This window comes from Oryx dammah, unplaced genomic scaffold (genome assembly GCF_014754425.2).
Source record: "Oryx dammah isolate SB20612 unplaced genomic scaffold, SCBI_Odam_1.1 HiC_scaffold_27, whole genome shotgun sequence".
Lineage (NCBI taxonomy): Eukaryota > Metazoa > Chordata > Mammalia > Artiodactyla > Bovidae > Oryx > Oryx dammah.
In genome coordinates this window covers 5,223,489-5,249,575 of record NW_024070211.1, presented here as the reverse complement: position 1 = coordinate 5,249,575, position 26,087 = coordinate 5,223,489, and the positions used below count along the sequence as shown (strand labels likewise).

The 26,087-nt window shown below is 48.8% G+C and overlaps 2 protein-coding genes across 2 annotated transcripts; both read right to left on the bottom strand.

The window, feature by feature from the left end:
• Positions 1–5,611: 5,611 nt before the first annotated feature.
• On the bottom strand, positions 5,612–10,256 carry LOC120855016 (SCAN domain-containing protein 1-like). Its single transcript, XM_040229539.1, has 2 exons — positions 9,815–10,256; positions 5,612–6,532 (listed from the first exon to the last, which is right to left on the bottom strand). Exon 2 carries the CDS (start codon positions 6,498–6,500, stop codon positions 6,069–6,071), a length of 432 nt encoding a protein of 143 aa, XP_040085473.1. The 5' UTR covers positions 6,501–6,532; positions 9,815–10,256; the 3' UTR covers positions 5,612–6,068.
• Positions 10,257–18,540: 8,284 nt separating this feature from the next.
• LOC120855015 (proproteinase E) lies at positions 18,541–25,696 on the bottom strand. The gene is made up of 8 exons (XM_040229538.1): positions 25,652–25,696; positions 24,574–24,659; positions 22,635–22,732; positions 22,379–22,513; positions 21,154–21,290; positions 20,613–20,755; positions 19,281–19,433; positions 18,541–18,624 (listed from the first exon to the last, which is right to left on the bottom strand). Exons 1-8 carry the CDS (start codon positions 25,692–25,694, stop codon positions 18,607–18,609), a joined length of 813 nt encoding a protein of 270 aa, XP_040085472.1. The 5' UTR covers positions 25,695–25,696; the 3' UTR covers positions 18,541–18,606.
• Between the last annotated feature and the right edge of the window lie 391 nt (positions 25,697–26,087).

The following is a 26,087-nucleotide window of genomic DNA, read 5'->3' as shown; positions in this document are numbered from 1 at the left end:
CGGGAACAGTATGAGGGAGACTTCCGGGGGAGCTGGTTAAATCCTGTATCTTCATCTGAAGGTGGTCAGAGGAGTATGCCCACTTTGGATAAATTCATTGAGTCATGAAATTAAGATCTGTGTGTTTTACAGGATGCCTGTTATATCTAAATCTTAAAAATTAAAGGTCACGACACACTAGCAATGGCCTATACACTAAAACACTCTTTTTTTTTTTTTTTTTAAGAAGTGTAGGCTTTTTTCAACGCTGAGGTTTAATGCCTGGGGATAAGATAAGAAATGAGGAGAGGGGTGGGGAGGAGTGGGAAGATAAAAACAGGATTTTACGTAGAGAAATGAGGAATGAGGAGATGGAGCTGTTTGAGAGATGGGCTCAGGAAGGAAAAGATCAAAGAGACAGCTGAGAAGGAATCACTCGATGAACCTTCCCTTTACCAAGCAGATTCAGCTACGATATAGACTATTTAGCACAGAACATAGCATATACAGAATGTCTCTGTGCTGTGCAAGGGTGACCCTAGCTGGGAATATGAAACAAGACAGGTGCGGGAACTGGAGCTCAGAGAGGTGACAAGACTTGTCTGAGATCACACACCTTGAAAGGGCGGGACTTACCTTTGCTAGGAACATCCCATTTGTGCTAAGACAGGGCTCCAAAACACAGTTCTGGCCCCAAGTGAAGGCGGACCTTCACCCCAGAGGAAGTGAAGGGGAGGCCCTGGCTGCTCTGGTGGTGTTGATGGCTTTCTGCCCAGAAGACACACCCAGCTTCAAAATCACTATTCTGGGCAGTCAGCTTGTTGCTAGGCACCCAGGGGGCCCTGGAGCTTTCAAACAGAGCCAGCCAAGGGCTGTTTTAACTTCACCTCACTGCAACATCAGGTGCAAAACGGAGAGGGAAGCCAGCCACCCCAGTGAAGACTGAGTGAAACCTTCCTCTTTTCTTCAGGGGTTTATTTTCACCATCATCTCCATTTTAAACAGGGACAATAATAATCTCCAATTAAACAATTTAATATCCAATTAAACAGGATTTAATAATCTCACTCCCTCGTTTCCCATGAATTCCAGTCATTTGTGTTCACTAAGAAGGAAGCACCTTAAATCAGGCAGCAACCACGTGTCTTCTACAAAATAAACTATTTCTAGAGGATGTCCCGTGCAGGTCGTGTGTTGGAGGCCAGGAACAGATTCCCTCTACATGGGGTTCACAATCTGTTGGGGATACAAACTAGACGCTGCATGTGATCTTTAGCATGGGCCTTGGCGTGCTGGGTACACAGTGCATATTTGCTGAATGAGCAGCGACGTAGAACTAGAGGGAAGGTGTTACAGGAGCGCACAAGAGGGATTCAAACGCTGATTCAAGGCAGAAATCACAGAAGGCTTCGTGAAGGTGACCACGGCTATCTGCGTCATAAACAACGAATAGGAGTAGGCTGGCAAAGACGCGGGAGGCAAAGGGGTGGGACATTTCAGGCCAAGGGAAAATGGCCAATAAATGCACGGTGGTGGGTGGAAAATGCTTAGCAAAATAGTCAACTCGTTGTCAAGAGAGTTGTAGTGAGCTGCCTTTGGAAACTGACCGCACACGGTGCTCTGAGGAAGGCCAGATGCGCTTGAATTCTCACCACCACGAGTGGGGGACTCTGCCCTACCCCAGCCCCTGGAGTTGGCCTCCCTTCCAGCAACCAGGGCCTGGCACCCACTCACTGCTCAGGGTGTAGTTGCCCAACAGATGACGTATTTTTCCATGGCTCCAGCCAGTTGCTAGGAATCTCATATTACCTTGTGGTCCGTACACTGGTTTTCACCAGCAGCCATCTGGCAGGAGCACTTTTCAGTGACTAGATGAAACTGTGGAACTGGAGTCAAAATAATCACAGAGGGCAAGTCAGACACACGAGACATGTTAGAAATGCTCCCCTCCAGCTCCTCTACATTCTCCCTCCTCTTGCCCCATCATTCGCAGAATTTAAAGCTTTCTTGGATGTCCCTGGTGGTCCGGTGGTTAAGAATCCACCTACCGATGCAGGGAACGCTGGTTTGATCCCTGATCCAGGAAGATTCCACATTCCCTCGGAGCAACTAAGCCCGTGCGCCCTAACTACTGAGCCTGTGCACCTAGGGCCCATGCTCTGCAAAGCGAAGCCACGGCGATGAGAAGTTGTGCACCTCAACAGTAACCCCTGCTTGCTACAACTAGAGAAGGGCCACAGGCAGCGACGAAGACCCAGTGCAGCCAAAAAGTAAATATTAGAAATAAACAGGGTTCTTTAGAATTGGTATCTAGATTGACTCCAGAAATAACAGTGACTGGCAGCGGTGAGAACTACTCTACAGGGTAGAGAAAGCATGGGAACCACCTCTGGAGGAGTGGCACTAGAGATGGGGAGTGACTGTCTTCCCAAATCTCCACAGGGCCCGAGAAACCCTTGAAGTTGGTTTACTTTTTAGTAACCAGGCAGCGTGACCTTGTGGCAAGGGCATGGGACTAGGGCCAGATGGAATGGAGATCAACTCGAGCTTCTCCTCTTAGCGGGTTTGTTTGGGGTAAGGATTTGCATCTACAAGTTCACTTCCATGAGAAAGTGTTGGTACTAACAGGTTGCTGGGAGATAGTGCTGGGCATTTTACCAGTTCCGGTTTGAGTTCTGGCTCTCTCACTTACCTCTGTAAGCCTCACTTGTGCTTTGGAGGTTCACCTCTGTATCTAAACCCCCTGCCTTGCATTTTTTACTGAAAAGTGTAAGGCTAGGTATTAGCCATACAGAATACTATGCAACTGCTAAAAAAAATTTTTTTTAATAAATCTTTTTATGTTGATAGCAAAAGACTGCTAAGGCTTACTGGGCAATAAACATTCATAATGTATTTTGTGTAAATAAAAAAGGATTTCTCTGGCGATTCAGCAGTCCAGTGGCTAAGACTCTGTACCTCCACTGCAGGAGCCATGGGTTCAATCCCTGGTCAGGGAACTAAGATCCCATATGTCACACAGCGTGGTCAAAAAAAAAAAAAAAAGGCGGGGTGATATATGCATATGTGGGCACATACATGTCTATCTGCAAAACTGTTAATGTGAAGACAGCCTTTACATTTTCCTCTTATATCTTTGGACTTTTCTATACACATGCAAATTAATTTTTTTTTACATTAACTGTATACTTTATCTGTTATTATTACAACTCCACCTCAGATTGTCAGGCATTAGATCCTGAAGGCTGGGAACTCTTCGGGTAGAGGACAAAGCAGATGCCAACCCTGCTTTCAGAGAGCTTACCATGTGCTGGGGAGGCAGAAAGAGGAAAGGAGACGCAGGCAGCACAGGACGCTTGTTATCTTATAATTTAAAAACGCTAACAGGAGTTACCTAGGAAGTGAGAGTATGTACCAGGCTTGGTTTTTTCATACTTTTTGTCAAAAGAATCTAAGACATGTTATTTTAGATTGGGCTTCCTGTGTGGCTCAGCTGGTAAAGAATCCACCTGCAATGCAGGAGACCAGGTTGGGAAGATCCCCTGGAGAAGGGAGAAGCTACCCACTCCAATATTGTGGCCTGGAAAATTTCATGGACTGTATAGTTCATGGGGTCACAAAAGTGGGACACAACTGCGCAACTTTCACTTTCAAGATAAAAATGAAAAAAGCCAAAGAAATACCTCACACACAGGAGAGTGCTTTACAATTATCCTCCAATAGAAAATTTGAAGGGGGAAAAAAGAAGGAACCACAAAGCCCAGTTTACACCAGTCTTCCAACAGCTTCTCAATCTGACGTTAAGTTTAAGAGACCGTGGACCAAAGTATAATCTGGGACATGTCTGGATGAAGTCTCCTACTGAAAGCCAGTGGTTCTCAACCAGGGGCAAAGGAGGCATTTTTGGTTGTCACACCTAGCGGATGTTACTCTAATCTAGTGAGCAGAGGATAAAGATGCTGTTAAACACCCTAGAATCCACAGGACAAGCCCCCACAAAAAGGAATTACCTGGCCCCAAATTGCCAAGGTTGAAAAATCTGTGCTACGGGATTCAGGAAATCTCATGTTTTAAAATCCCACAGATGAAAACTTTTCAGTCTATTTGGAACTCTAGTCCTTTACTTGCATCCTAAATTCTAGGCCATCAAAGCATCTGAGAAACTGGAGCAGGTCAGGAAATTCTTTAACACCTGGAGTTCCTAATCCCTGCAGATTAAAGGAAATACCTTCGGAATGTTTGGAACAAATGGAAGTACTGAAGATACTGACACTATCACTGTTACTCCATCGCCAATGTTAAATTTTACTTGAGAGCTTAACCAGGTCAATGAGTTATTTCCCAAATACTGTACGCCCTCCCATTCCCATTGCAAAGGCCTTTACAAAAGGTGTTCCTTCTGTCCAGTGATCTCTCCTACTAAAGTTCAATAAAAATGCCACTTCCCTGACTCGCCTATTTCTTTAAAAAAAAAAAAAACACAAAATGTGTTTTCTTAGTGCTGTCTCAAAATCAGATGCCAAAAAAAGGCTAGTTTTACTCCAGCATTTCTAATGATGTATTTTGATGGCTTCTTCCTCTCCTTAGGAACAATAGATTTCCTTAAAGTTGGGCTTTATGTATTTAAATTTTTTATTTATGGCTGCACTGGGTGTGCATTGCTTTGTGAAGGCCTTCTCTAACCGTGGCCAGTGAGGGCCGCTCTTTGTTGCTGTGCAGATTTCCTTGCAGTGGCCTCTCATGTTGCAGAACACAGGCTCTGGAGCACATAGGTCTCAGCAGTTGAGCAGTTATGGCACAGGGTCTTAGTTGCTCCCAGGTATGTGGGATCTTCCCTGATCAGGGATCGAACTCGTGTCTCCTGCACTGGCAGGCACATTCCTATTCACTGTGCCACCAGGCAATTCCCTGAAATTGGGTTTTATATTTGTGTGTGCTCAGTCATCTCTGACTCTTTGCAACCCTATGGGCTGTAGTCTGCCAGGCTCCTAGGTCCATGGGATTCTCCAGGGTATCTTCCCCACCCAGGGACTGAACCCGTGTCTCCAGCACTGGCAGGCAGATTCTTTACTGCTGTGCCACCTGGGATTCTAGCATCAAGAGTCCCAAAGGCACAGAAGTACTCAACATCAGCAGAATCAAATTCAAGCTCCACAATGGAGCTAACCACCCCTATCCCAAAAGCCAGGCTGCAGAGGCAGAAAGGTTCCTCAAGATTGGGTCTTGCTGGGGAAGGAGCTGCTGTTTCCTCTCTACCTGTCACAACCACAGCTACTGCTGTTTCAGCTGCAAACCAAAGTACAGGACTCTACACACAAAAAGCCAGGATAACCTCTGTTCCAGAAAGAACCTCAGATGGTTTGGTCCTCTAGCAGGAAGATGAGCTGAGGAAGATAAAGAAATGGACAAAGAGCAAATCAAACAGCCCCACCTGAGTTACTTACCTCTTCTGACCTCTTTCCCCCTTTTCAGTTTTGCCGAATTTAGACGCCGACTCTGAAAACAAAGGCCAGGCCTGTTCTTATTCGCCAGCTCAGCAAATGCCACATAGTGCTTATCTGCAGCTCACATCTACTCCTGATAATTATCCCACCTTTCTCAAATGCTGACAACTAAGAGCCAGACTGGCAAATCACCACAGGACATTTTTATTAAGAATCAAACTTTAATATTTCAAGGACACCCCAAATGAGTTACTGGCGAGGTTACAGAAGCTTCCATTCAAGCCACCACAGCGAGAATCAAGAATATTAAAGTTGAAGCAATCATCTCTTTGGATACATAAAAACTATATATTAAAGCGTGTCACAAAGTGCAAAAAGGGATGCATTCAGCAGAGCAAAAACAAGCAGCAGACTGATTGTCCTTACAAGAGGGCAGGGAAACTCATTTTGGAGTTCGCAGTGCCAGGAAATAGAGCTGCTTCAGGCAAAAAAAAAAGGGGGGGGGTTTCATTGATTCTTATTACAGCTAGCAAAGGCAAGCTCAAAGAAAATCAAGGTTCAGAATTCTCATGACTGTAGTTGGATTTGCAACAGAGAGCCTTTGGTCACTTCTCATATGTAGGCTGAAAAAGAAGCAGTGAGATTTTAGCCAGTGATTCTGACCCCAGGCTGACACCTCAGTGCCCAAGCTCTGAGCTCCTCAGGGAGGACGGCCTGGAATTGCTCCTGCACCAGCATTTCCACAATCTGCTCCTTCGTGTGAATATCAGGTCGCAGCCACTGTCCAGCAAGCTCTTGGAGATGTCTCAGGACATCCCTGGGCCCAGCTGCATCTTCATAGCGGAACTCCCGGAACCTCTGCCTGGAGGCTGCAGGGTTGAGAGGACTCCTTCGGGGCACGGTCTCCAGGTCATCTTCAGAGTCTTCATCCAGGCTCTCTGGTGGAACCTGGCCCTGGGGCGGCGCTATCAGGATGCCTTCTGGCTCCTCAGCCATCCTCTTATTTGGTGGTGACCTTATTTCATCATTCTGGACTTCTCCATCTCTTTGCATCTCTGGATACCCTTCAGTCTCCATCCTAGAACTCTGCAAAAGGATTTTTCAGACTCCTAGGCACAAAGAGAAAGGTCAGGCTCAACAAAAACAAATCTTAAAGGATGTTAAAACCTCCCTGATCTCAAGGATCTGGTCCACCAACTAGGAGAGACCTAGGTTCCAACAACTCTTCAATCTTAATGAAGTTATGAGAAATTCCGCTTTTGTTTCCTCTTGCTGGATCAATGGCACAGTTGAGAAAGTTTGTCAACAGTTTACCAAAATGTAAGATGTAGTAGATTCTCAAAGCAGAGTCAAGAATGCTGGCCTTGCTAGCTGGAAACATCTTTCATCCAGTCCCCCCTCCCCCAATACAAACATATGCACATGACTTGTTGGGGGGAAGTGTTTAAAATCATTGTTTGCTTCCTCCAACCACTTTTATGGAGTATTTGCTATACTTAAAAGCAAATTATGAAGAAACGCTAAAATAGAGGGAAAAAATGTCTGTTCATTTTCATATACTCTGTCGTCTTTTCTATCTCCTCCTGTCTTTTATGATGATGAAAGAATAGCAAGTGTTAAAAAAATACTTTAGGAGCTACCATCAGGGCGGAGTCTATGGCAATTAAAAAAAAAAGGAAAAAAGCTTTTATATTAAGATCAAGATCCTAAGCTCCCTCAAAGTATGAGGAATTGAACTTGTAAGAATCCTTGTAGCATGGATTTCTGACTCGTTAGATGTTTGAGAGCTCCAGAATTAGCAAACCAGAGGTAGTGTGACGAAGGGAGATGGAGGGGGTCTGACAGGTAAATCAAACACCTGTGAAAAGCTGGGGGAAAAAAGGTTTTGCTTCATTTAGGCTAGGGCCCAGTCCAAAGAGGGATTATTTACAGGAAAACCACATTCTATGTTAATTTAAAACAAAAAGAGAGACAAGATAACAGTATGAAAGTGAAGTCACTCAGTCGTGTCCAACTCTTTGCGACCCCATGGACTGTAGCCTACCAGGCTCCTCCCTCCACAGGATTCTCCTGGCAAGAGTACTGGAGTGGGTTGCCATTTCCTTCTCCAGGGGATCTTTCCGACCCAGGGATCGAACCAGGGTCTCCCGCATTCCAGGCAGACACTTTAACCTCTGAGTCACCAGGGAAGCCAGTTAACGGTATAGAAATGCCTACACTGTCACAGCAGGGATGTCCAATCAAAGATTATAATCCCTATGAAGTCACTTTACACAGATCACCTTTCTTTCATTATTACCACCTCCAAGGATCAGTTCTTATTGTATCAACACTGCAGAAGAGTTGAGATTTAAAATCCTTCCTACATCAAAGAGTCTCAAATCTGTCCTCTAGGTAACAATTTATAGAAGCCAACAATCGTTAACACTGACCAGCTGCCTTGAGTTAAATGGTTCTTGGCTCCTAACACCTCGTCTCTAAACGTTGATTCATTTTCTAGAACTTTAAAAAAATATATATTTATTTGGCTGCACCAGCTCTTACTTGAGACATGTAGGATCTTTAGTTGCAGCATGGGAACTCTTAGTTATGGCAAGCAGAACCCAGTTCCCTGACCAGGGATTGAACCCAGGCCTCCTACACTGGGAGTACAGTCTTAGCCACAGGACCACCAGGAAAGTCCCTCTAGGAGCTCTGAATTGATTCTAGACCGGGTAGCAGTATTTTTGGAATATATCACTTCCCTTATTATCTGGGTTTCTGTTCAATCAACAGGGTGTTGCTCATGCCTCAAAATAAATTAACTATCCCAGGGTGATGAGAAGGACAAAAGCAGAATATACCCCAAACTCAGGGGTGCCTTGAATAAAAGGGAAATAGTCAAGGAAAGGTTGGATGAAACACTGTATGAAAGCAAAATCTTGGGAACAGCTTAAGCCATCAACAGGAACGTGGTTAAGATGTTGTTGTATAGTCGCTAAGTTGTGTCCACCTCTTTCAAGGCCCCATGGACTGTAGCCCACCAGGCTACTCTGTCCAGGCGATTTCCCAGGCAAGATACTGGAGTGGGTTGCCATTTCCTTCTCCATGGGATTCTCCCCACCCAGAGACTGAACTTGTGTCCCCTGCACTGCAGGCAGATTCTTTTACCACTGAGCCACAGGGAAGCCCTTATCAACAGGGAAATGATTAAAGTACTGTAAGCCACTCAGCAGAATACTATGCAGCCTTGGAAGAAATGAAAGAGGCCTATGAGAGCCGATATGTAAAGTTCTCCATAATATAGCACCCCTCTGCCAGGTGCAGATCAGTATGTATAGTGTAATCTCATCTGGGGAAATTAGAAGCACATACACATAAGCATATACGACCTGATGTATCTATAAACAGTACCGGGAAGGTTATCAAAGAAGTTCTTTTACCTCTGAGGAGCAGAACAGGGAAAGTGGGAAACATTTTTCTTATACCTTTCTGTACTGTCTTCTTTTTTACTACATCTATGCTACTTTCATGACAACTCAAGAGGGAGAAAACACTTCAGGTTTTCCCCTCCAGCTCAAAACTGTTCTGAGAGAAAATCCCTAATCCACTTAGGAAAACACCCTTTTACTACTTCTCATTCCCAAACCCGACTTCTAGGAGCAGTCTCAACTGTCAACAGGCCAGTTTTCAAAGCTGGCTTTGGAAGATGGTGATCAGCTCCATGATTTACCCAGCTTCCAAACCCAATCAGTTTGAGAAGGCCACCTGCCATACAGAATGCTTATCCTCACCAGTCAGTAACTCCAGCTTAGGGAACCCTTATCTCCTATCTGATACTGTGCTCTACGTGATTCTCTTGGCGACTCAGGTTAAACTCTCGATAAGACTCTCTACCGCCCCAGTTGTCTCCATTTTAACAAGCAGCTTCCACCGCTCCATTTGTTCAATTTTATAGGCCACACGGTCCTCAGTAGCTTTCGGTCACCGAGTCCTGCCCGACAACCCAGTAGGGCCGTTACTGTCATTTCCACTTCACAGATAAACAAACTGAGGCTCGGGGAAAGGGGACTTAACCAAGGTCACAAGGCTGGGAAGTGGCGGGACCACCCAGCCCAGAACAAAAATCCCCGGCGTCTCTGCAGGGGCCTGGGTCCGACTCCTCCCACCACCTGGGCGCGGTTCAGACGGCCGAGATCCGGCCGGAAAAGGCCCATCTGGGGAATCCAGAACTGGACGTCCTCCTCTCTGGGACATTTAGCGGGGCCCCAAGGCCACGTCAGGCCGACCAGCCGGCACACCCAACAGGCAAGAGCCTCCCCACTCCCACGGCCGCCGCCCCGGCCGCCCGCTCCCACCCGGCGGTGCGCGGCGGAGGAGGGAGGTGCAGGGGGCGGGGGGGGGGCGTTCACCTGAGCAGGTGCCCCTCGGAAGGCCGGGTGAACGGGGGAAGGAGAGGAGCGAAACGCCAAGCCCCGCCACCGGCTCCGGGAAAGGGAAATCAGCTGCTCGGCGCCGAGCTTTGTAGCCCACCGCCGGAACCGGAAGTCGCGCCCCGCCCGGAAGCTGGAAACGGAAGGGGAAACCGAGTTCCAAGGCGGGGGGGGGGGGCGGGGGAAGGCGGGGTCTCTCTAGGCCTTGGCGGTGCCCTGTAGCTCCATGGTCTTAACCCCTGCTGGTCTCTTGGCCTCCCTCGGTCCCCAGTCCTCCCGACTGAGCGAAGAGGTGCGTCCGGCCTAGGAGCTCTTCCAGCGCAGGAGTGGCCTTTGCCTTTCTGACCAGCAGTTTTTTGCCCAATAGAATGGAAAGAGGATGCAGCAGGAATTGAGACACTCCTCGAGCCCGCCCGCAGCTGAGTCAGCGCCCCACCCTGAGGTTACACCCTTGATCCTTTGCACCACCCGGAGCAAAGAAACCAAGTTGGAGGGCTGGCTGGCTGCTGCTGGGAGACAGTGGTCAGTGTGGCTTCCCGGAGAGTCACTCCAGATGGACAGAGGGCGCAGCCTATGAGGTGTCTCTATGTACCCACTTAGGCCCGCCCAGAGAGTGGGGCATTTTCCCGTGGGACTTTGGCAGTCCCTCTTGGGGGAGACCCTTTGTACGTAGGAGGCTAAATCTTAGTCCTGTGTGTCCAGTTCAGTCGCTCAGTCGTGTCAGACTCTGGGACCCCATGGCCTGTTGCAGGGCAGGCCTCCCTGTCCATCACCAACTCCCGGAGTTTACTCAAACTCATGTCCATTGAGTCAGTAATGCCGCAGGAACTGAAATTTCAGATTTTTACTAAGGTGGTTTTTGAGTCTGGGCACGCAGGTTAAATAGCACAGCCTGTAAGAGGAAGTGCAGAGATGCTAACCAAGGCAGGCTTCCCAGTTTGCTCTTAATCCTGAAGGGAAGGAACTTAGCCTTTGCGTTCTCCTATCTAGATGAGATGGCCTAGAAAATTAAGAGGGGCGCCTCAGTGCCTCCTGCTGGGTTATCACCCCAGACCCAATGTCCTTGGGGAAGGGAAGATGCGCCTTTTGCCTTCCGTAAACTCCTAGATGGCTAGGTACTCAAGTAGGTGGTTGGAGAACCAGGGCTCCTTGCCATGGCCCTACCCCTACCACCCCACCCCTGGTGACTGCAGGTCCTTCCCCCACCCACTCCTACAGTGCGGTATCCACATTTACCTCCTCTTTGCCTTGGTTTTCCCATCTGTAAAATGAGGAGGTTGAACTAGATTCAGTTCAGTTGAGTTCAGTCGCTCAGTCGTGTCCGACTGTCTGCAACCCCATGAATCGCAGCACGCCAGGCCTCCCTGTCCATCACCAACTCCCAGAGTTCACTCATACTCATGTCCATCGAGTCGGTGATGCCATCCAGCCATCTCATCCTCTGTTGTTCCCTTCTGCCCCCAATCCCTCCCAGCATCAGAGTCTTTTCCAATGAGTCAACTCTTCTCATCAGGTGGCCAAAGTACTGGAGTTTCAGCTTTAGCATCATTCCCTCCAAAGATCACCCAGGGCTGAGCTCCTTCAGAATGGACTGGTTGGATCTCCTTGCAGTCCAAGGGACTCTCAAGAGTCTTCTCCAACACCACAGTTAAAGAGCATCAATTCTTCCGCGCTCAGCTTTCTTCACAGTCCAACTCCCACATCCATACATGACCACTGGAAAAACCATAGCCTCGACTAGACGGACCTTTGTTGGCAAAGTAATATCTCTGCTTTTTAATGTGCTGTCTAGGTTGGTCATAACTTTCCTTCCAAGGAGTAAGCGTCTTTTAATTGCATGGCTCCAATCATCACCTGCATTAGGACCATCCAATTGTCATTCCCCCCTTCAATTCTTAGGTTCTTTGGGAATGCTTCAGAAAACTGCTCAGGTAAGAGGGATGGCGGGGAAGGGGGAAAGCCCTTTGGGTCCCAGAGCAGCTCCAATTCTATAGGTTTATAAGAAAAGTATGTACATTGTGGTTCTGCATACGATTATTGTGTCATTGAGAGAAAAGTTTAAACTTTGTATTTCGCCCTATTCCCTCATCTCTCCCCACCCTCCTGTTCACTCCATCAGTTGACGCACTGATGTTCAGTCTCCAAGTCGTGTCCAATTCTTCGTGACCCCATAGACTGTAGCATGCCAGGCTTCCCTGTTCCTCACCATCTCCTAGAGTTTGCCCAAGTTCATGTCCATTAAATCGGTGATGCCATCCAACCATCTCATCCTCTGTTGCCCTCTTCTCCTTCTGCCCTCGATCATTCCCAGCATCAGGATCGTTTCAAATGAGTCTGCTGTTCACATCAGGTGACCAAACTATCCGAGCTTCAACTTCAGCATCAGTCTTTCCAATGAGTATTCAGGATTGATTTCTTTTAAGATGGACTGGTTTGATCTCCTTGCTGTCCCAGGGATTCTCAAGAGTCTTCTCCAGCACTGCAATTCAAAAGCATCAGTTCTTTGGAACTCTGCCTTCGTTATGGTCCAGCTGTCACATCCATACATGACTATTGGAGAGACCATAGCCTTGACTATATGGACCTTTGTTGGCAAAATGACGTCTTTGCTTTTTAACACACTGTCGAGGTCTGTCATAGCTTTCCTGCCAAGAAGCAGTCATCTTCCAACTTCATGGCTGCAGTCACCATCCACAGTGATTCTAGAGCCCAGGAAGAGGAAATCTGTCACTGCTTCCTCCTTTTCCCCTTCTGTTTGTCATGAAGTGATGGGACCAGTTGCCATGATCTTAGTTTTTTTAATATTGAGTTTTAAACCAGCTTTTTTTCACTCTCCTCCTTCACCCTCATCAAGAGGCTCTTTAGTTCCTCTTTGCTTTCTGCCATTAGAGTGGTATCATCTCCATATCTGATGTTGTTGATATTTCTCCTGGCAATCTTGATTTCAGCTTGTAATTCATACAGCCCAGCATTTTGCATGATATGTTCTGTGTATAAGCTAAATAAGCATGGTGCAATAAACAGCCTTGTATTCCTTTCTCAATCTTGAACAAGTCAGTTGTTCCATACAAGGCTCTAGCTGTTGCTTCTTGACTCACATACAGGTTTCTCAAGAGACAGGTAAGATGGTCTGGTATTCCCATCTCTTTAAGAATTTTTCACAGTTTGTTATGATCCACACAGTCAAAGGCATTAGCCTAGTTAATGAAACAGCAGTAGATGTTTTTCTGGAATTCTTTTGCTTTATGATCCAGTGGATGTTGGCAATTTGAACCCTGGTTCTGCCTTTTCTAAACCCAGGTTGAACATATGGATGTTCTCGGTTTACAGAATGCTGACGCCTAGCTTGAAGGATTTGGAGCATAACCTTACTAGCATGGGAGATGAGTGCAGTTGTCTGGTGATTTGAGTAATCTTTAGTACTGCCCTTCTTGGGAACTGGGATGAGGATTGACTTTTCCAGTTTTGTGGCCACTGCTGGGTTTTCTAAATTTGCTGACATATTGAGTGCAACACTTTAATAGCATCATCTTTTAGAATTTTAAATAGCTCTGCTGGAATTTCATCACCTCCACTAGTTTTATTGTCAGCAGTGCTTCCTGAGGCTCACTTGACTTCACACTCCAGAATGTCTGTCTCTGGATAAGTGACCACAGCCTCATGGTTATCTGGGTCATTAAGATCTTTTTTGTTCAATTCTTCTGTGTATTCTTGCTCTCTTTTCTTGATCTCTTCTGCTTCTGTTACCCCTTCATGGATCACTGCCTTGTTGTGGTGAAGGGGCTTGCATAATTCAGTGAAGCTATGAGCCATGCCATGTAGGGCCATGAGAGATGGACGGGTGATAGTGGAGGGTTCCGACAAAATGTGATCCACTGGAGAAGGGAATGGCAAATCACTCCAGTGTGCTTGCCGTGAGAACCTCCTGAACTGTATAAAAGGACAAAAAGACAGGACACACTGACCTTCTTGTTATTCCGTGCACCTGGCAATCTCATCTTCACACAAGCTCATCTTCGCCTCTTTTGCTGATCTCTGCTTGTGGTGCTTTCTTTGGAGATCTGCTCATCCAGGTTCTAGCTCAAACGTAGCTCCCTAAAGCAGCCTTCACTGCCCTGCCCTTCTTCCTCTTACTTTTTTGTTTTCTTCTCGACATGTGAGGTCTTAGTTCCCCAACCAGAGATCAAACCCATGCCCCATGCAGTGAAAGGGTGGAGCCCTAACCACTGGAATTCCCTGCCCTTCCAAAGGCACCCATCCAGTTCCTTTATAGCCTGACACCCTGTTTTCATTGTTGTTTTGGTTTTATTCCTTTTTATTGATTTATAAACCAATATAATCAGTGCTAGGTCTTCACTGCTGTTCTCTGGCTACTCTTTAGGTGCAGTGAGCAGGCTTCTCACTGTAGTGCTCCTCTTGTGGAGTTCATGCTCTAGAGCACAGGCTCAGTAGTTCTGGAACTCTGGCTTTGTTGCCCCGATGCATATGAAATCTTCCCAGACCAGGGAGCAAACCTATGTCCCCTGCATTGGCAGGCGGATTCTTAACCACTGGACCACCAGGGAAGCCCTGTTACCCCATTTTTATTACCTGTTCGTTTTTCTACCTCCTCCACTAAAAGCAGGGTCCACAAGGCCAAGGACCTTGACTGTTCTCTCAGCATGCCTCCAGCACGTACCACTGAACATAGGTTGGCTAAACATTGACTGAATGAATCACTACGTAACTGAATGGACAGAGAAGACTTAGATTTAATGATCAAGCTAATCTGATAAAGGCCAGTGGGGACATTTAACAAAATTAGGTTGGTTTATTAACCTGATGCAGCAAGGGAGATAACACCCAGAGGAGCCAAACAAAGGAAGAGACCGGTTTATCATAGGATTAGGGAGAAGAGTGGAATTTCCGTGAAAATGAACTGAAGCCCTATTGACTCAGAGCAAACCTCATTGTGTGGAGAAGGGTTAACATTTGACTTGGGCTGAGAAGCAAATCCCTGGTCTTATTTCCTTGGACAGCACAAAGTTAAGATCAATATAGACTATTGCGTCCAGAAACCCCTTATCTGAAGCTCTGTACTGGGGTTGGTAATCCCAGCTGCTTCTCTGCGAAAAATCTGGCTTCAACCCTCCACACCAGAGAGGGATACTCTGTTCTCAAAGTTTCTGACCGTCTCTGCTTTTAGAGAATAAGTTTTCTCAGCACCGTCTCTGCTGATAATTGGCGACAGAAGACTCGACAGCTTCATGTTTGATAGGAATGCCTTGCTGCCTCATCACTGGGATCGGAGGGCCGTCAAGCGCTCCAGGCTTCCCCCTGCAATGTGACCCCAGTTCCCCGGGCCCTGCACCCCTCTGGGCCTCCATTAGAACACCAGGCCGTCTCCACCCTGGCTTCCCGTCCAGACTGAGGGCTTGAGAGGGCCTGACCCAAGTTAGCTTCATTCTCCTCTGCCCGTGCCTGGCACAGAATACCAGTAGGCGCTCAGTCTATGCCCATCAAATCTAACTGTTGATCGGTTTTCTAAATGGGAAGAAAAAGAAGTGGATGGGGGTGGGGGGAAAGTGGAGGAAAGCATATCAAAATGATGGAAGCAGTTGTGGAAGAGAGATGGGAATGTAGGTGATTTTTACAAATCTGTCCCAAAGTGGAAGTTTCTAAACCTGAGCCAGTATGAATATTCTGAAAAAGAAAAAGATAATGGAATTGTTGACTCTTAAGATCTAAAAAGTGAATTTTTTAAGCTGTTTTTTTTTTTTTTTTTCAAATTAACAAAAACATTTTTGTTCGGTACAGTTGAAATGTATAGTTAGCAGGATGTCCTAACTCCCTGTTGGTCATATACCTGAGAAGGTTGTCATAGCCCTCAGCCTCTTCCTGAAGCTGGGTGGAGGGCCCTTGAGGGCCCATTGCCCAGCCACAGGATGGAATTTTACATGTTTGACTGCTTTTTGTCCTAAAACTATTTTTGGAAAATTGTCTGAGGGCCTTCCCTGACCCACTGGGAAGAAGTAGATACCACAGTGGCCTGGAAACATTTGAAGTTGCATATATCTCTGGCATTGTCTCCCATCCCCCTCACTGCCCTGGATTGTGGACGTCTTTGAGTCCAAGGAGGGACTCAGTCCCTTCCTTGCCCTCACTCTGGCCTCGCCAGACCAGTTCCTGAGCTTTTGTAGGAGATGGAATGGGGATAGCGACTGGAGGAGAAGGTTTCAGGGGGAATGGTTGAGATTCCAGGGGTGGTTTTAGGAGAAAAATGTGGGGCAGTTGTAATATGTGGAGCCAGTGGATGGGCAAAGAAAAACGAGAATGTTAAGAGATACTGTTGATGTAATCACTTTGGAGAACAATTTGATGGACAGGGAAGCCTGGCGCGCTGCAGTCCATGGGGTGGCAAAGAGTCGGATGCCGCTGAGCAACTGCACTGAACTGAACTGAAAAGCTGAAAATGAGCACGCTCTCCCGCTTCGCCATCCCATTTCTTGGAATATGCCCTAAGACCACTCTCGTCCGTGCCTGGAGATATATCCGAGGATGTTCCCTGAAGCACTGTTTGAAATCAGGAGAAACTGGCCCTGTTCTAAACGTCCATCAGGAGAGGGGAAGGACAAATGGCTGCTGTTGTTGGGCAGTAGCATACTCTACAAAACTTGCGACAACGAACTGGAGAGAGAGAAACTAGCATAGGGTAGACCTCAGAACCACTGGGTGAAAATATTTGATGAAGGAAGCAAGTTATGGAAAATCAATATGGCAAGATGCCATGCATGTATTTTTTTAAAACTAAAAGAAAAAGTAATATATGGTTTATGGATAGTTATATCTAAATATAACAACAAGGAGTAGAAGGATAAGCACCAAACTCCATTTATCAGTCTGGAGAGGGGATAGGTTAGGTCCATGTCACTGTAACAAACACCCCAAATCTCAAGCAGCTTATAATATATACTTACAACAAGAGTATATTTCTTTTTTCTTTCTTTCTTTCTTTTTTTTTTTTTGAGGGGCTGCACAGCTTGGCATGTAGGATCTTAGTTCCCCCACCAGGGATCAAACCCCATGCCCCCTGCAGTAGAAACTGGGAGACTTGACCACTGGTCTACCAGGGGTGTACCAAGAGTAAATTTCTTGCATTGGACTCCCCTGGTGGTTCAGATGGTAAAGAATCTGCCTGCAGTGCAGAAGACCTGGGTTCGATCCCAGGGTCTGGAAGATCCCTTGGAGAAGGGAAGAAGGAAAAAGATCCCACTCCAGTATTCTTGCCTGGAGAATTCCATGGAGAGAGGAGCCTGGCAGGCTACAGTGCCTGGGGTCGCAGAGTTGGACATGACTGAGCAACTAACACTTACTACATGTTCATCAGGGGCAGCGGAGCGGCTCTGCACCACAAAGCTCTGCTAGCCCCAGGGGAAAACCAGTAATACTGGGTGGACAACCCCGCAAGTGTGAAGATGAAGACCCTTGGATAGAGTACAAAAGGGCCTCCACCTGAACTTGTGGAGAGAAGCTATGTGGGTGTTTTATATATTATTTGTTGGGAAGATCCCCTGGAGAAAGAAATGGCAACCCACTCCAGTATTCTTGCCTGGAAAATTCCATGGACTGAGGAGCCTGGCAGGCTACAGTCCATGGAGTCGCAAAGAGTCGGACACAACTGAGCGAATTCACCTTCGTCATGTTTTTAATTTTTAAACACTAGAAGTGTACTTTTTTTGTTCGTTTGATTTTTTTATCTTTTAGAAGTGTAATTTTTTAAGTGAAGGGGCAATGGAACAATGTCAATATTGAGAGTTATATTTGTGTGTCCTTGTGGGAACCATGTTTCAAGGTATTCAGGAAAAATAGGAGTGAAAGAGTTATGTTGTTTTTGTGTCCTCTGGATGTCAGCAGTGGCTCTCTGGGCCCTGACCTTCTGCCTCGCATGTACATCTGTGTTTGCGTCCGCCCCCGACTGCAGCCAGAGCTCTCCCTGAGCTTGTCCAGCTCACCTCTGTTCTCTCAGCCCTGAACTTTCAACAGAGAAGGTGCCCGGTAAATGTTTACTGAATGACTCTGATATGCTCTGCTCATTTCTTTCTAAATATTGAGCCATTTCAGGGCAGGAACCGTGTTGTCTTCTCCCTGTGGGCATCCGCAGGTTGAAGGAATGAATGTTTGTTGAATGAATGAATGACTCTGGTCCTTCTTCCCCAGCCCATCAGTGGAAGCAGAAAATACACAGCCCATGCCCCCTCCACCATGAGCTTCCCAAGGGGCTGCTGAGGACGGTATATCTGCAGCCTCTACTGTGCTTTTAGGCCTGTGCTGAAAAGCCAATCATTGCGCAGGTGGCTGTGCAAGGCGTCCAGCTTCCCAGAACTCACTCCGTTTGTTTTTGTTTGTTTTTCTGTCACGCCTCTTAGTTCCCTGACCAGGGATTGAACCCATGCTCCCTGCTGTGGAAGCACAAAGTCTTGACCACTGGAACACCAAGGAAGTCCTTCACCTGGTTTTAACCATGAAAAGTCCTTTCCTATCCCCTCACTCCCGGGCAAACTGGCATGCTCGGTCACTTGACAATAGCTCCCTTCTATCTGAGCCTCATTTTTCTCTCATTCTAATATGAGAGAGTTGGGTCTCATTTCTACATACAACATGTAAAATTCTAGAAATGGGCTGGAAAGAGAGGTGAGTCAAAGAAGAAAGAAAGACTCGAGCTGGAATTTTCTGAGAGATCTTTTATTTTTTATAAAGAGTGTGGATGGGCACTGCCACCTTGGCCTTGGTTCTTAGTTGCTTGCAATGGTCTGAAAAAAAAAAGAGGGAGTAAAGCCAGAATGGTCTAGTCAGGAGCACAGCTTCTAACGCCATATGGAACTGAGTTCAACTCCCAGCCATGTCACTCATTAACTGCGTGACCCTGGGAGAGTGACTTGACCTCTCTAGCCTCAATTTTCTCATCTGTATAATGGGAGTGATCATAATACTTACTTCATGTGTATGTTAAATTAAACACATAGGTGTCATCACGGTCCCTGGCATATGTTTAAGAGTCCATAGATGGTGACTAATGCTCTTGTCATGAACAATATTAATCCTCCCTGATCACTCATGCCCAGATGAAGCTGGCATGGTCACTGGGGCCTGAGCTTCACCTATCACAGTGTCCATCCCATTCCGTCAGTTTGTTCATCTAGTCCTCTGTTTCCCACAAGCCGCGTATCACTCTATCCTCCATGACAAGAAAAGACCTGGACCAGAGGAGGCATTTCCTAAACACTTGTTGAAATACGGAAGTCCAGTAGTGTTCAGAACTCTACCCAGAAGCCCTTGAGGCCCAGAAAACATCCTCAAGCCCCTGTGGAAGGTCCCCACCCCCCACCCCCAACTGCCGATCTGGGATCAGGATCTGCTGTTCTCACCCAGCCCCCAGAGCCCTCTCCACTCACCCTGCCCCGCTCACCTCGTCAATCCAGTCAATGAAGGCTGAGACTCGCGTGAACACTGTGGGCTTCTTGATGGTGTTGCAGCCAAAGGCAGAAACGAAGCTGGTCACGCCATGGACCTGCCAGGAGCCGTCTGCTGCTGGGCAGTTAAGGGGTCCTCCAGAGTCACCCTGGAACAGTCAGAGAGCCGTAGGGGACTGAGCCTCGTCTGAGCTCCAAGGAATTGGTTCTGACTTTGGGGGGCTCGAGAAAGCCTTATATGGCCTGACTTCTCCGGGCCTCAGTTTGCCCCTTTGTGATGGGTGCGTGCGTGCACGCTAAGTTGCTTCAGTCCTGTCCGACTCTTTGTAATGCTGCGGACTGTATCCCACCAGGCTCCTCTGTCCAAGGGATTCTCCAGGCAAGAGTACTGGAGTGGGTTGCCATTTCCTTCTCCAGGGGATCTTCCTGACCCAGGGATCCAACCCGCCTCTCTTTATGTCTCCTGCATTCGTAGGTGGGTTCTTTACCGCTAGCACTGCCTGGGAAGCCCTTTGTGATGGGGAATGATACCTATTATGCCTATCTTATAAGATATTGTGACAGTTAAATGAGATGATAAGCCTACAGTCTTAGCACAATGCTTGGTAGAGAGGAAGCAAGCTAATAGTAGTTCTGATTATTATTCCCACAGTTAGTTATTATTATTCATGTTCACTTATAGTACAATGAGAGTATTGCTTAATTATGACTTCAGGACCCCAGAGCTGAAGGTGACTTTAGAGATCACGATGCCTCTTTTCCTTGGTGTGAAGTGAAGTGAAAGTCGCTCAGTGCTGTCCAACTCTTTGCAACCCCATGGACTGTGCAGTCCATGGAATTCTCCAGGCCAGAATACTGCAGTGGGTAGCCTTTCCCTTCTCCAGGGAAATCTTCCCAACCCAGGGATTGAACCCAAGTCTCCTGCATTGCAGGCAGATTTTTTACCAGCTGAGCTACAAGGGAAGCCCAAGAATACTGGAGTGGGTAGCCTATCCCTTCTCCAGCAGACCTTTCCGACCCAGGAATCTAACTGGGGTCTCCTGCATCGCAGGCAGATTCTTTACCAACTGAGCTCTCAGGGAAGCCCCATTCCTTGGTGTACTGAAGGGGACTCCCGAGGACCAGAAAGGCACAGTGATTTGCTCCAGATCAAGTCAGTGTGACAGACCAGGGCTGTGTGTCTGGGCTGCACTGACTTCCTCCAAGTTCCTCCTGGCCTGGAGGCTGAATGGGCAAGATTCCTCCTCTAGCTCCCAGGCAGAGGGGCCCCAGGCCCTGCACTCAGCAGAGGGGCTGCAGCCCGCGCGGGCGGGTGAGAGCTGACTCACGTTGCAGCCGGAGCGGATGTCCCCGCCGGCGCACACCATGGTTCTCTTCACGGTGATGCCCCACCAGTCCCACTGGGAGCAGTGCTCATAGTCCACCACGGGCAGCAGCGCCTCCTGCAGCTTGTCTGGGAGCGGCCCGCCAGCTGTGCAGACAGAGCAGTGAGAGCGGCTGGGGGGGTGGGGGTGGGGGGCGGTTGCTGTGGGGGTGCCAGGGTCTGAGTCAGAGCTGGGAGCCCCAGCATGGTGTGGGGGTTACGAGGAAAGCCTGCTCCTCCCGTGTGAGGTGAAGTCTCCTCCCACCAGGTCGTGTGGTCCTGCCTGCTCTGTCCATCAGAACATCTCGGCAACGGGCACAAAGGAGAGACTAAACACTGCCCCCGCTGCACACATTCGTGCTTGGGAGGGTGAGGGGAGAAGGCGGCCGCTGGAGGAGGAATGTAAGAAAATGCTAGGCTGCTCCGGGTGCTGCCCTCAGCCCTCGCCCCAGGCTCTGTCTTCCTGCCCACCGTCCCTACGGCCAGTTGGAGGACTCAGCACGCACTGTAGAGACGGCCCCAGCCGCTGATGTAGCAGGGGGCTTCATTGGGCAGGATGTCGCCGGCAGGAGGGAGGCTGGCGAGCCGGACCTTGTCTCCCAGCTGGGCGCTGCGCGAGAGCTTGACGAGGGCGATGTCGTTGCTGGGGAGGAGGGAAGAGTCACTGGAAGGAGCCTGGTCCTCCAGCCAAACTAAGCTCCAGCCCCAGCTTTGCTCAGGATACTTCACCTCCGGGATACTCCCGACGCTCCCCTCTGGATCCCATGCATTCTTACTGCTGAGCAACTTCTGGAAGCCCCCCTGGCCCCTTCAGCCCACAATGACCCTTGGCCTCAGTAACTGTGCTCGGCTTTTACACCAGGAGTTCGTACACGTCATCCGTGTCAGAATCAGAGGAGGGCTTGTTAATACAAAGGATCCGGAGCCCGTTCCAGAGTTTCGGATGCAGTGGGTTTGGGAGGCCCCGAGGATTGGCCTTCCTAGTGAGTTCCCAGGTGCTGCTGCTGGCCTGGGGACCACACTTGGAGAACCAGCGCTCTTTTCATCTTCCTGTTTGTCACTCAGATCATCACATCTGGGTCTGACTTTCTCTCCGCTTACCCCAGGAGCCCCAGGAGATGGGTCCAGGTCTTGATCATCACGGTCCCTCACTCCTGCACTCGCAGGGGTTCTGCACCCTCCTTTGGTCCTCTCCCCAGAAAATTGCTGAGCGAAGCCACCCAGACATACAATTCTGCATATGCTTGAGAGGCTTAAGAAGCCTACTCTGTGTTCTCACCCAGTGATGGCCTTCTTGACCTTCATGAAGGTCACCCTTGACACGTGGTCAAACTCAGGCCCAGAGAAAGTGGATGACTTGCCCAAGCCACACAGTGACTCAGGGCTGGAGCCTGACTCTCAGTCCAGTGCTCCTCCCTTGACCCACAGTGCCAGGAGCCCAGGAGGCTCTGGAGGAGTGCCCATGGAATGGAGGAGCCTTTGGACTTGGGGTTCCTACGTCACTCCTCTTCTGAAGCCGCAGAGCCAAGTGGCCTCGGGGGAGTTCCTGCCCCTGCCTGGGCCCTGCTGTCCCCTCTGTAGGGAGAGAGGTTTGGGATGGGTGATCCCCAGAGGCTCTCCTGGCTCCGACCTTCAGGTCCATTGCCCCTGGGAGTCTTCTCCGCATCAGTGTCCGGTTCTAGAGGGGCCTGCAGAGGAGCCCCTGGGTGCCCGGCTTGAGAGATCACTCACCCGCAGGCCACGCAGTTGGAGTTCCAGAGAGGGTGCACGAAGAGGTCCCCGGCGTTGATGGGGATCACCTGTTCGGAACCCTCCAGCTCAGAGCGGTCATACTCGCCCAGCACCACCTGATAGGTCCGGGAGGTCCTGCCGACGGAGGTGACGTTAGCCCAGGCCTGAGCGGCCTCCCCGGTCCCCTCCCACCGTCCTCCACGGCCCCAGCCCGCCTGGGTCTCACGCAGGGACAGGGGCAAGCGAGAGAACTCACGAGATGCAGTGGCCCGCGGTTACGACCCAGTCAGCGGCAATGAGGCTGCCGCCGCAGGTGTGATAAAATGCTCCGTCCTTTTCATACTGCAGGGAGACCTGGCAGCAAGGGAGGGGGCTTCTGAGTGGTCTGGGCCCCACAAGGGGGGTTGCTACCCATGGCTGTATAGGTTGTGCCCTGCACAACTCTAGAGGGCAGTAGTCACAGAGAATGGCATCCTCTGGAAAGGGGGTGCCCATCCCACACACAACTGTACCTTCCACAGCTGCTTTCAAGCTACAACGGTGGAATTAAGTCACCTCGATGGAAAGCACAGGGCCAACAGAGGCTAAAACGTTTCCTGTCTCAGCCTTTGCAGAACAAGCCAGAGGACACCTGATACAGGCCAATGACACCCCACAGAACTTTCTGTGATGATGGAAATGTTTGGTAGGATTCAGCCTGGTAGCCACTGGCCACGTGTGGTTACTGAGAATTTAAACTGTGGTTAGTGGACTTCCCTGGTGGTGCAGTGAATAAGAATCTGCCTGCCCATGCAGGGGACACAGGTTTGATCCCTGGTCCAGGAAGATTCCACATGCCTCGGAGCAACTAAAGCTATACAATTACTCAGGCTGCGCTCTGGAGCTCTTGAGTCACAACTACTGAACCTACGTGCTGCAACAAACCCGGGCACCCTAGACCTTGTGCTCTGCAACGAAAGATGCCACCACGATGAGAAGCCCATGCATAGCAGTGAAGAGTAGCCCTTACTAGCCGCAACTCGAGAAAGCCTGCATGCAGCAACAAGACCCAGCGCAATCAATCAATCCATAAAATGTGGTCAGCACTGAGCAACTGGATTTCTAATATGACTTAATTTTAATGAATTTAAATTTAGGCCTATACAGGAAAAGAGTCTGTAAAAAAGAGTGGACATGTTTCTGTATAACTGATTCACTCTCTGTATACCTGAAACTAACACCACTTTGTAAATCAACTACACTCCAATAAAAATTAAAATAAATACATAAATTTAAATAGCCACGTGTGACAAGTGGCTACTGTGTTACTGCCGTGAGTCTAGTCCTCTCTGCCTCCCTCCACTGACTTCCATAAAAGCCCTTCATCCCTTTATTGCTCTCAGACTTTATAGTCCTGTTGTATAATGTGTATCCAGAGAAGGCAATGGCACCCCACTCCAGTACTCTTGCCTGGAAAATCCCATGGATGAAGGAGCCTGGTGGGCTGCAGTCCATGGGGTCGCTAAGAGTCGGACACGACTGAGCGAATTCCCTTTCACTTTTCACTTTCATGCATTGGAGAAGGAAATGGCAACCCACTCCAGTGTTCTTGCCTGGAGAATCCCAGGGACAGGGGAGCCTGGTGTGCTGCCGTCTATGGGGTTACACAGAGTTGGACACGACTCAAGCGACTTAGCAACAGCATAATGTATGGCAGGGAAAAAAGTGTATAATTAGCTCATCAAATCCATGATTTCTTGACCAGTATTGCTAAAATGAGGCTGACGTAGGCATTTCGGTTTTTAAAAGTGAATCAATTTAAAGAAAATAGTGGCAGGCCTTCTTTGGCAGTCCAGGGGTTAAGACTCTGTGCTTCCAATGCAGGGAGCAAGGCTTCGGTCCCTGGCCTGGGAAATAAGACCTCACATCCCTCCCTAAACATAGCGTTGAACTTCCACCATTAATGCACTGACCCTTGGGTTAAACATTTCTCTTTCCCCAGAGTCTACTGTTAACTTACAAACAGCCCAGTGAGAATTACAGGTTAAATGGGCAAAACTTCTGTATGAAGGCGATTATCCAAGGGTTTCCTGGCCTTTGGGAAACTGAAGTGGATACCGGAAGCAATGCAGTGGAGTCCAGACTGGGTGCCCTGCGATCAGAGCATGGGGCGGAGAGCCCATGGTGGGAAACAGCGCAGCTGGTATTGCTCTTACCTGCCAGGGCCAGCTGTAGGGGACCGCATCCTCACCATTGACAACTCTGGAGGAGGGGCGGGAGAAAGGCTGGCTGAAGCCCGAAGCTAGAGGGGACAGGAGAAGTGTCAATCAGCCCCACGGTTCCCCAAAGCAAAGAAGAGGTCTGGGCCCCAGACAGGCTGTGATATCCCACACAACTCCTTCCCATCTCTGACCCCAGTAGCCGTGTATCAACAGTGAGCATTTGGACAAGAGCAGGGATTTCTGGGGTCCTGGGAGTCTGGGATGGAGATGAACATGTGGCTTCCTTTCAGGGCAGGGGTAAACCTGATGTACTTAGAACAGCGCCAGGTACCCAAAGGGGGCTTGAGGAGCGATAGCTATTGCCATGAAGAGGGGCCACTTTGGAATGAGGCTGTCTGGATTCAAAGTGCAACTCTGCCCCTGGTTCTAGAATGGGCCACTTTACTTCTCTGAGGGTCAGTTTCTCTATCTGCAAAATGGGAATAATAATAGTACAGACCTCATGGGGCTGCTGTGAGGATTACAGAAGATAATATAAGAAAACAACCCCAAGCATTCTGCCTGGAATGTAGTAGGCATTCAGTAAACATGACCTGTTACCATTCATTACTGCTAGTGAAGGGAGGCTGCTTGGAGAGGGTGGCCCTGAGCTGTACTGTAATATGGCAGAGGTACCAGGAAAAGGCTAGATCATAGGATGTGGAGTGCAGTAAGGGGAGTGTGAGAGGAGGGTTGGAGGGTTGGAGGGTTAAGCAGAGGAACAGAAATTCCAAACCCAAGCAGTCTAACCACAGAGCCCAGACTCTTTACCATTAGACTTTGTTTACCATCATTTCTGTCAAGGACTCCCACCCAGGGGTTTGGGTCCCCCAGTCCTCCTCCTGAGCTGGTCCATCACCCACAGCTTCCCCTCGATTCTCCTGCTCCAGCACCGAGCTGAAAACCTTCACCGCCATCCTCAGCTACAAGCTGAGCCCTCTCCTATGAAACCAGGCATTACGTTCGAGAGACTCAGGGTGGGCGGTAGATTTCAAGGGATCCTGGCCCCGCGCAGCACAGGCTGGAGTCTTACCAAGGGCCACAAATAGGAGAAAACTCAGCAGCTGGATCATCATGAGCTTTGAGACGATAAGAAAGGGATTCATAGCCCAAGGCTTTAATATAGGGCAGAAGATGGGCGGGGGGCCCTCCTGGGCCCCATTCCCGGAACAGGTGGTGGAACACCAGGTCTCCCATAGTCCAAGGCCACATCCCCACGCACCGCAGATGGGGCAGTGACTGCCGACAACAGGGTCCCGAGTGTGCTCTCCAAAGTGAGGCTGCACAGGTGGCCCGGAATGGCAAGCCGATAACAGGGGAGGGAGAAGGAAAGTTCGCGTCAGAGTAAGACAGCCTCTTCCAGGAGCAAACAGGGGCTCTGGGACAGCTCACACCTGTGTTCAAATCCTGGCTCTACCACTCCCACGCTCTGCGTCCTTGGGCACATGGCCTACCCTCTCTGAGCTTCA

Bases quoted from the DNA above. Each gene is read 5' to 3' on its own strand.
- LOC120855016 (XM_040229539.1), bottom strand. From the start codon at position 6,500: ATGGAGACTGAAGGGTATCCAGAGATGCAAAGAGATGGAGAAGTCCAG.
- LOC120855015 (XM_040229538.1), bottom strand. From the start codon at position 25,694: ATGATGATCCAGCTGCTGAGTTTTCTCCTATTTGTGGCCCTTG. The intron at 20,756-21,153 runs GTGCGTGCTGAG...CTGTCTGCACAG, and splicing joins CGGCTGGGGCCGTCTCTACA to CTGGCGGGCCGCTCCCAGAC. The intron at 19,434-20,612 runs GTGAGTCAGCTC...TGACTGTTCCAG, and splicing joins ACATCCGCTCCGGCTGCAAC to GGTGACTCTGGAGGACCCCT.